The 10,000-nt window shown below is 43.7% G+C and overlaps 1 protein-coding gene across 2 annotated transcripts in view; it reads left to right on the forward strand.

Moving 5' to 3' along the window:
* Positions 1–10,000, forward strand: part of dspa (desmoplakin a) — a 26,825-nt gene that overhangs the window by 4,904 nt on the left and 11,921 nt on the right. For both annotated transcript variants that reach the window (XM_062530348.1, XM_062530349.1), the window contains exons 5-12: positions 432–557; positions 676–735; positions 1,232–1,399; positions 6,301–6,405; positions 7,220–7,315; positions 7,826–7,951; positions 8,916–9,068; positions 9,307–9,461. In XM_062530348.1, coding sequence (XP_062386332.1) covers positions 432–557; positions 676–735; positions 1,232–1,399; positions 6,301–6,405; positions 7,220–7,315; positions 7,826–7,951; positions 8,916–9,068; positions 9,307–9,461 — 989 coding nt within the window. The remainder of the gene's footprint in view (positions 1–431; positions 558–675; positions 736–1,231; positions 1,400–6,300; positions 6,406–7,219; positions 7,316–7,825; positions 7,952–8,915; positions 9,069–9,306; positions 9,462–10,000) is intronic.

Raw genomic sequence — 10,000 nt, forward strand, 5'->3', positions numbered from 1 at the left:
AAGATAAATTGGTGTAGGGCGAGGCAGTATAATGAAAGGATGGAACCAAGAATGGCATGCAAAGTCGGTCTAGGGGTAGGTCTAACAAATATAAGAGGGAGCCAAATGGCGGGAGGAGGAAGCAGCCCCGACTGGTGTGATCGAAGAGGAGTTTTATACTCTCGTCAATCAGACGCACCTAATCATCACCATCTCACCTGCAGAGAAAGCACCAAACAGGGCGCGGTGTAAGACCCGCCACAGTCGTCATGCTGGCAAACGTCTCTGAAGGGCTAGGCTAAACTAATTAATGAGTACATGAGAACGCACGGGGAAGGAATTGGACAAACACAGGAGTTGTGCTTTAGCTTTAACTGTCATTGAAGCAATGAACGTAGATCTGTGACTCGAGGCCAGTGGCTAACAGTCTCACTGTCCCGTGTGTTTCCCAGCGGCTGATCGAGAAGGCTCCGTTCGGTGAAGATGCGGAGGCTATTGAGCAGCAGATAGTGAAGCACGGCAAGCACCACAGCTCCCTGCAGCAGAGCATTGAGGTGGACAGAGCACGTAGCGAGCTGGTGAGTCAATTGTCCACACACACACACACACACACACACACACACACACACACACACAAATAGACAGAGAGACTGTCTAAATCTTGTATGACTAAGTGAGTCATTATTTCTTTCTCAGACGCACAAAGGAGATAAAGCTGGCCTTCATGCTCTGGACCAAGAATGGGACAGTTTACAGGTGAGAGAATGGAAGCCATGTTCCCTCAAGTTAGACAGTAGAAGTTAGATGCTAAGGAAACGTTTTAATGCATTGGATGATGTTTCTATACAAAGTTCGGGAGTGAAGTTAGGGTTGTTTGGCAGCCATCAGTCATCAGCCATCAGCCATCAGTTCATAGGGAATAAAAACCCCCTTACTGCCCTTTATGTCATGCTGGAGTTGCAAAGACTCCCACCTCCTCCCCTGCTCCCCCATTTCACTATTAGCTCTAAGCTCTGATCCATAAGAAGTGTTAACGGACATCACTGGCATGTGATTGGCATCCCAGGACCATGGCCAGCTACAGTACAGTACCAAGCCAAGCTCGCTAAATTCTCTGCACTCAGTCTAAGCAATCCAATGAGCAAACTAGTGAACAAATGTGTTATTTTGACTGATTGTTGGTATTTGAAGAGCACCACTGAACTGACCTGCCCTCTCCCACTCCTTTTTAAAATATGTCGGGCTCCGTTAGAAAATGTCCTTCAGCCGCACGGCTCAGCTGAGAGAGCTGCAGGGCATCATCGAGGAGATCTCCAGAGCCATCATGTGGGTGAACGAGCGCGAGGAGGAAGAGCTGGTGTTCGACTGGGGCGACAAGAACATCGACGTCTACATTCCCAGAAAACAGGAAAGCTACTCTGTAAGTGACCTTACACAGTGTTTGCTTGCAGTTTCAAATGGGAAGGCATGTTGGAATATACTTGTCAAATGTAGGTTTAGAAGTAGTATGTGCACTTTAATTGTAGTGTCTGTTTAACTTGTTGGATACAGAAGAGATAACAAGGTTGTATGTACTGACGGTAAATCAGCTTTATTATATTCAGGGTTATTCATAGTCATTTTCTCCTTTTCAAGGGTCTTGCTTTGGCTCAGGAAGCTGAGTGGTAGCAATAGCCCCTTTCACATTCAGAAACGATACATTAGCGTTTAATAAATAGCGGGTTCAGGGGATTTCGCAATGTGAAAGGTAGACGTGTTCTGGTCCCGGGGTTGTCTGAAGCCGGTTTCAGAGGCGAGTTATGGGAGGGAGGCGTTGCCTAGCAGCACGTCACACGCAATTTGGGAGTGAACAATGACGTTAAGCATGCCTTGGACCTCGGAGATAAACTGATAAACACAACTGTCATGCTAGTTATGGCTATGGCTATGGCTATGGCTATGGCTATGGCTATGGTTATTTAGCAGACGCCTTTGTCCAAAGCGACATACAAAATAGCAATACAAATTAAATAACAGTGAACAATTACAAAAAAGGGAGAATAGCAATATTATCAATACAACAATCATTTAAGCACTAATCTAATGAGAAATAAAACAATGAAATGACAAAAGCAATCAAATAAGTCACTCAGTTAATTATCTAATAACAATAACTATAGCAAGGTATGGCTAAATTTAAGGACAATAGCAGAATAAATGTAAAAATTTTAACAATGGACAAATTATAACAAAACAAAACTATTATACAAACCATAACACATAACAAACACTCAAAAGACTAAGTGCATATTAAACAAATATGCCTTAAGACCCCTCTTAAAAGATCCAAAACTGTTGCTTGAACGGAGAGCACTGGGCAACTCATTCCACCAACACGGAACCACTGAAGAATAGGATCTACAGATTGACCTAGCATGTATGGTTTGTCGACATAACAGACGCTCCTCAGAAGATCGCAAAGGGCGGTTGGGAATGTACATCTTCATCAAAGAACTGAAGTAGCTAGGAGCAGATCCAGTCAGTGTCCTATAGGCCAGAGTGAGAGATTTAAATTTAATTCTGGCTACTATAGGGAGCCAGTGGAGAGTAACTAGGAGAGGGGTTACATGTGTCCTCTTTGGCTGATTGAAGACCAGTCGTGCTGCAGCATTCTGAATCAACTGTAGTGGTCTTAATACGCAAGCAGGTAGGCCAGCTAACAGGGAATTACAGTAGTCCAGCTTGGAGATAACCATTGCCTGTACAAGAAGCTGAGTGGAATCTTGTGTCAGATAAGGTCTGATCTTCCTAATGTTGTACAGGGTATACCGACATGACTTTGCAATTGAGGCAACATGCTCAGAGAAAGTAAGTTGGTCATCAATTATGACACCCAAGTTACGTGCCGATCTAGTTGGAGTCAATGAGGATGAATCAAGCTGGATGTTCATCTGTTGGGGAATGGCTGTTTTTGCTGGAAACACCAAGAGCTCAGTTTTGGAAAGATTAAGCTGAAGGTGCTGATCCTTCATCCAGATTGAAATATCCTTCAGGCATGCAGAGATCCGATGGGAAACACTAGAGTCCTCAGGTGGGAAGGATAGGAAAAGTTGAGTGTCGTCCGCATAGCAATGATATTCAAATCCATGAGAGCGAATAATCCCACCTAAAGAAGTGGTGTAAATAGAGAAGAGGAGGGGCCCTAATACTGATCCTTGAGGGACTCCTGTAGTGAGGTCATGAGACTTTGATATCTGTCCCTGCCAAGACACGCTAAAAGAACGCCCTTTAAGGTAAGATTTGAACCAGTCAAGAGCTTTCCCAGAAATTCCCAGTTCATATAGTGTAGAAAGGAGAATGTCATGATTAACCGTATCAAAGGCTGCAGATAAATCTAACAGAATTAACACTGATGACTGAGCAGAGGACTTAGCTACTCTCAATGCTTCAGTCACAGATAGAAGAGCAGTTTCAGTAGAATGACCACTCTTGAAACCAGACTGCATAGGGTCTAGTAGGTTATTCTGATAGAGGAAGTCACACATTTGCTTGAAGACCACTTTCTCCAAAACCTTTGACAAGAAAGGAAGAAGGGAGACAGGTCTGTAGTTCTTCACATCAGTTGAATTAAGTGTACTTTTCTTCAGCAAAGGTGTAATTCTTGCCTGTTTAAAAGAAGAAGGAACTATTCCAGAACTGAGTGAAGTATTAAATACATGTGTGACTGCCGGTATAATAGCGGGTGCTATAGACTGCAGGAGAGTAGACGGGACAGGATCCAAAGGGCATGTGGTTGGACGGCTTCGCTGAAGCAGTTGAGAGACCGCTTCCTCATCAAGAGGAGAGAAAAAGTCCAATGATGGCATCATGCTAACACCAGGCAGAGTCCTTCTTACAGGGTCATCAAACTGAGCACTTATCTTAGCAACTTTCTCAGTGAAAAATGTTGCAAAGTCATCTGCTGACAGTGAAGAAGCTGCTGGCGGTGGTGGAGGATTGAGAAGAGACTTGAATGTAGAAAAAAGTTTTCTGCTGTCAGTGGCGTTCTCAATCTTACTCTGATAGTATGTTCTTTTTGCAAGTGTGACAGTGGATGAAAAAGATGAAAGCATAGACTGGTATTTACTAAGATCATTTCTATCTCCAGATTTATGCCATTTCCTTTCAGCAGCTCTAAGTTCCTTGCGAACTGAGCGTATACTGTTTGTCAGCCATGGATGGCGAGGTTTAGAACGAGTGGGTCTTGTGGAAAGAGGACATGCTACATTCAGACAGGATGCCAGTGTAGAGCAAAGAGTCTCTGTAGCGTCATTAACCTCAAGTGATGAGAATGAACTCGGAATAGGTAGAGCAGAAGTTACTAATGTTGCAAAATGTTCACTTGAGAGGCTTCTGAGGTTCCGTCGGCATGACATCGTCGGAGCAGGAACTGTAGGGTTATCAAGGAGACGCACAGAGAATCTAATGAAGTAATGATCTGATACATGTAGAGGATTAACCCAAACGTTGTCTGCAGTACAGTTACGTAGCAGAATCATATCAAGATCCTTACCAGCCTTGTGAGTAGGAGGACTGTGAACACGTGTGATACTAAATGAGGAGAGTAAGGACAGGAAGTCAACTGAAGAGGAATTGTCCAAGTGAATATTAAAATCTCCAAGGATCAACAGAGGGCACGTATCCATTGGAATAGCAGACAGTAGAATGTCCAACTCATTCACAAAGTTGCCAAGCTGTCCAGGAGGCCGATAGATAACCACCAAGTACAATTTGTATGGTTCAGTTATCATGATGGCATGATATTCAAATGAGCAGTGGTTTTGAGTCGGCAGCAACTGAGTAAACCTCCAGTCATCAGAGATCAGAAAGCCTGCCCCGCCTCCTCTACCAGAGGAGCGACAGGTATGCGAGAAAGCATAATTGGTCGACAACGCTGCAGGTGTAGCAGTATTTTCTGGCCTAATCCATGTCTCTGTAAGCGCAACCAACTGAAGTGATAGCTGTGAGGCCAGAGCAGGAATGAAATTAGCTTTGTTCACTGCAGATTGGCAATTCCACAGCCCCATAGAAAAAGTAGGATATGAAGCTTGTTGGCTTTCGGCATTAGAGCGCATACAAACTTGTTTATGTTGAATGCACATTATTACCAGTAGGATGGCAGATAACAAGACAAGGTGAGACAAGTGAACTTAGTTCTACGTGGTTTTGCTTCCAAATGATGGCGGGCCACTTATTATGTTATTTGAATGCCAAATGAGGTCCTTTTGTCTGTCGAAGTCATATTTCAGTGTGCTGAGTCCTGAACAACTTCTGCTCTGACAGTTAGCTCGTTGGCTAGTTAGCTATCATTAGGCAAACTTTCTAGAAAGACGTGCTGCTGGCAGCAGACGGTTTTGGTAACCTAGCAACAATAAACACTTGACCGAAGTGCTGAGAAAAGGAGGTTCAGGGCACTCTCAGCATAAAAAACGTGATTGTTGGACACACATAGCAGCTATATGGACACAGCAGCTAAAGTTATCCTAGTCTCTTGTGTGTTTCCTGTATTTTAACCTCCTGCCTGGCTAAATACGTCATCAGTCACACACCCCTAATAGCGGGTTGACCTCTGTTCCTTTCATAAGCCGTGTTCAAGTTCAACTCCAAATGACCTTTTGCAGCAACGAGAGCTGCCGGTGGCAGCAGGGGAGGGGATACAAACGTTGCTATGAAGTTGTACACTCTCTACTTCCCGTAGTGTAGACTTGGCTAGACTTGACCATGTGACGAATCACGAGGCACGGACCCGCACGGACCCTTGTGGATATGAGGAGGCATCTAAACACCTGCACATACGTCAGGGATGTAAAAGCCGATTAGGGCAAAGACCTGACGTCATGAAGGCAGGGTCTAGGCTCCGCTGCTCTCCGCAGTACCTCCAGACCGGCTGCTCTTTTGCGGAGCAGCCGCCTGGCCACGCCTTGCTCCCGCGATAAGTTGAGGCCATGTGATATCGACTGCCGAGTCGAAAACACACCCATCTAGACCATCGTGGACAGATTTTTAACCACGTGCATCTTGTGCTGCGCAGTTTTTGTGCTGCGCAGCCAACTTGAACGCGCCTATATTCAACACGGCTCGGCTCTGATACTACCCCCCGAGACGGATTGGATTGCCGAGGCGGGTTGACTCCCCACCCCGTGTCGTCAATGTGAAAGGAACAGCCTTAACGTTAAATTCGGCTGATTTAGCGTTAAATTCGGTGAATGTGAAAGGGGCTAATACTAGCAATTAGAAATGTTTTGATTCTCTCTGACAACAAATACAGAGAAATGCATCTTTGCCCCTGTTGTCTCTCCCTAGAAACTCATGAGTGACCTGGAGGTGAAAGAGAAGGACTTGAACAAGCTGAAGCAGAAAGTGGACATCCTACTGAAAAACCACCACCCGGCCTCCGATAAGATAGAGGTGATCTGATCTCTCATTCTTGAACCTCAGCTTCAAGTTTGTCTCAACATTGGGCTGTGGGAAATGTTTACTTTTCTTGTGCTAGAGTCAGAGTCTTTTGACCAGAGATCAGGTCAGACTTGTTTGAGCCATTCTCTATATTTGGTTAATTGGTACCATACTGGTTGAGGACAGTGACAGACACTTAAAGCTACAGTGTGTGTGGTGGCGTTGTAAAAGATTGACATGGAAAATACTCCCTCTATGCCTCCTCACCATGTTATTTCTTCTTTGTTTCTTTCAGTCTTTCCTACTTCTTATATTGCTTTGTTTATTCTGTGCATCTGTATTCCCAGATTGGTACATTTTTGTTGACCATTTTAAGGGCACATAAAGTCAAAGTGTTAAAAACATGGTAACACTGGGCACCTTATTAGACATTCTGTCATACTTAAACATTACGATTGGTTGTTGCACTTAATATATTTTTTATAAAACGACTTACCACAGATTTGTCTAGTCGCCATCTAGTATTATATAGTCTCTTTGATACCATTAATTGATTAGGCCCTTGGAAGTTCGACTTGGAAAGTCTACTTTGGAAAACCCCGATGCTAGCAAATGCAAATCTTGTATGCATTATATTTGCATGTTTCAAGGATATTTCCTGTTCTTCATAGCTCTGCGAGAACCCGTGCTGTTTGTCTATGTTTATCTTGTTTATTTGTTGTTCCATCATGGAAATCTATCCATACAATCTATCCATCTACCTACCTACTACCTACCTATTTATCTATATATTTATCTATCTACTGTATCTATCTTTCTTTCTTAGGCTTACATGGACACCCTGCAAACTCAGTGGAGCTGGCTCCTGCAGATCACCAAGTGCATCCATGTCCACCTGAAAGAGAACGCAGCCTACAGCCAGGTGAGTACTTCCTCCTCGGCCAGTATGGACATGTCTTTAATCCTGAGAAGACACCCTGCTGTACACCGTGCACCAGTTTCCCATTGATGAATTAAGCCTTGTCCTTGACTGTAAGAGAATTCAATGAAGATCCCCATTGAAAATGAGAGATTACTCTAGGATTAGGCTTAATCCATGTACAGGAAACAGACATCAAGAGTTTTGTATTATTCACACTCCAGGTCCTCCCTCTCCTCCCATGAAATGGAACATATTTCTGCAGGACTCTTTGTGTGAACGCATTTTCCAGATCCCTTGGTGTAAATGTAGTGTTTGCATCTGTCTGTGTTAGTGCTGTCCATGCCATGGAGGAGAAAAGTCACTTTTCGCTCGTAAAGTCTATGCGCAACCTGATGCGATAAGAAGTAGACCAGACTTCAGTGTGTTTCTGTGATTTTACTGACCTAGTATGTGCAGAATGTGCAGCTTGAGCTATAAACCATCTAACTGACATTTCTCTCCCTTCTTCAGTTCTTCAAAGAGGCCAGTGAGACCTACACCAAGCTTCAGAAGGAGCATGACAACATCCGTAAAAAATTCACCTGCGACAAATCCACCCCCTTGGAGAACCTCTCCGAACTGCTATCCAATCTGGAGGTGCGTTATTGAATGATCATGTAAACCTGGAGAACCAGGGTTCATCTATGTGCAGTAGTACTGTTACAAAAGTTACAAAGATTTCACATATCTGTGTGTGTATACTCTTTTTTTCATCTTCGTTATTGCTCTCTGCTATCTGAATAAGGATCTCTAGAAGCGACTCTGTAAAATGCGTCAATTCCTGCCTAGGCTTGTCAATTCTCCTCTCACATATTCCATTGTTGCAATGTGGCTGTGTGTATTGTTAACTTAAGTTAAGGTTTAATACTCACATGTGAATGCCTTGCCAGTAGGACTGTATATTGATATGTCTAACAAGATATGTCTGTACTGGTATAAGCAATTTCTGTTATATGTATAAAATCAAATAAACATAATTATAAAATAAGATAAATAAGATAAAATACATACGTAAAATACGTAAAGTTACAATGTTTTTAAAACTTCGTGTCCCATTTAGAAGTTAAGTCAGGTTTGGGATTGAAGACTGTCTATAGGCTAATATAATCTCTTTTCTGGCGTGGGGAGGTTACAATTGTGCCTGTTGTCGAGTAGTTGACTGCTTAGATGTTTGCTCACAAGTGGGGGAAAAGGGGAGGCAAGCAAGTTGCGTGCAAAGTCTCTGCATAACTGTCTTCTTCTGTCCTGGAGGGTTTGTAACTGACATGCACTGCATGTTTGTAATTGGTGTGTGCTCTACCAATGATACTGTATACAGTGCGCTCAATCTTTTCAGTCATTGCTTGAGTCAGGCTTTCATGCCAAGCTGGAGTGGCGTACAGTACTCTAGAGTGGGCTGGATAAAGCCAACATACTGTAGATGGTCACCAAATCTGGTGCAGGCACACCAGACCTTCTCAGCCTGCTCAGAAAGTGTAGTTTGGTGTTGGCCCTTTTGACAGTTGATTCAGTGTGATCAGCCCATTGCAATCTCTCTGACGCAAGCATGTGTGATCCACAGAAAGAGAAAGAGATGCTCATGGAACACAAGAGGCAAGTGCAGACATTGGTCAACAAATCCAAGAACATCGTCCGCCTGAAGCCCCGCAACCCAGTGGACAAGCTCAGCGGCCAAGTCATTGTGGAGGCTCTCTGCGACTTCAAACAGGACCAGGTCAGGCAGACATGCATACTTACAAAGTCTCATACACACACAAACACACGCACACACACACACACACACACACACACACACATACTCACACATGACACACTCAGGGTATGCATTCCTTCCTATGCAGTTTTCACTTAATAGAGAATATTTTTTTATTATTACTATAATACTTTTTATTATTATTATTATTATTTTGTGCTGGCTGATGTGTTGTGGCCCGTGCCCGTGTGCTCAACAGAAGGGCATTCTGAAAGGAAACGATGCCATCCTGAAGGACAACTCCCAGCGCAGCAAGTGGCAGGTGACCGGGCCAGGAGGACTGGACATGCTGATTCCCTCCGTGTGCCTCATCGTTCCACCCCCCAACCCTCTCAGCATTGACCTGGCCAGCAAGTGAGACATGAGAATAACACACACACACACACACACACACACGCACACACACACACACACGCACACGCACACGCACACGCACACACACACACAAGCACACACGCACACCACCTTTTACGGTTTAGGTAGGTAGACAATCTGTGCCGTTACACACACAGCCATTTAGGTTGTAGGTAGACAATCTGTTACGTTGACTTGCGTGTTGAGTGAGTGGAGATACGGCAGATGAATGGGTTATCAGCTGTGACAGCTACAGAGACAGATTGGTCTTATGTAAGGGCTTTACCTTTATTACCTGGAGTATGGATGTTCAGGTTTGACAGTGTACAAAGCTGATAAACCAGCCAATAATGCAGTGAGACTGGATTTCTTAAAAAAAAAAAAAAAAAAAACCTACAAGTAGGTAGTATTTTGGGAATGTGCTAACATTGTTTTATCAAAACCAACTGAAATAATATTAGTTTATGTGGTCAGAGAGACATCCGGTCATCACTTGAGTTGTTAGATCGAAACCTGATTAAGATTCAGAGCCAAAGGAA

This window comes from Sardina pilchardus, chromosome 2 (genome assembly GCF_963854185.1).
Source record: "Sardina pilchardus chromosome 2, fSarPil1.1, whole genome shotgun sequence".
Taxonomy (NCBI): domain Eukaryota; kingdom Metazoa; phylum Chordata; class Actinopteri; order Clupeiformes; family Clupeidae; genus Sardina; species Sardina pilchardus.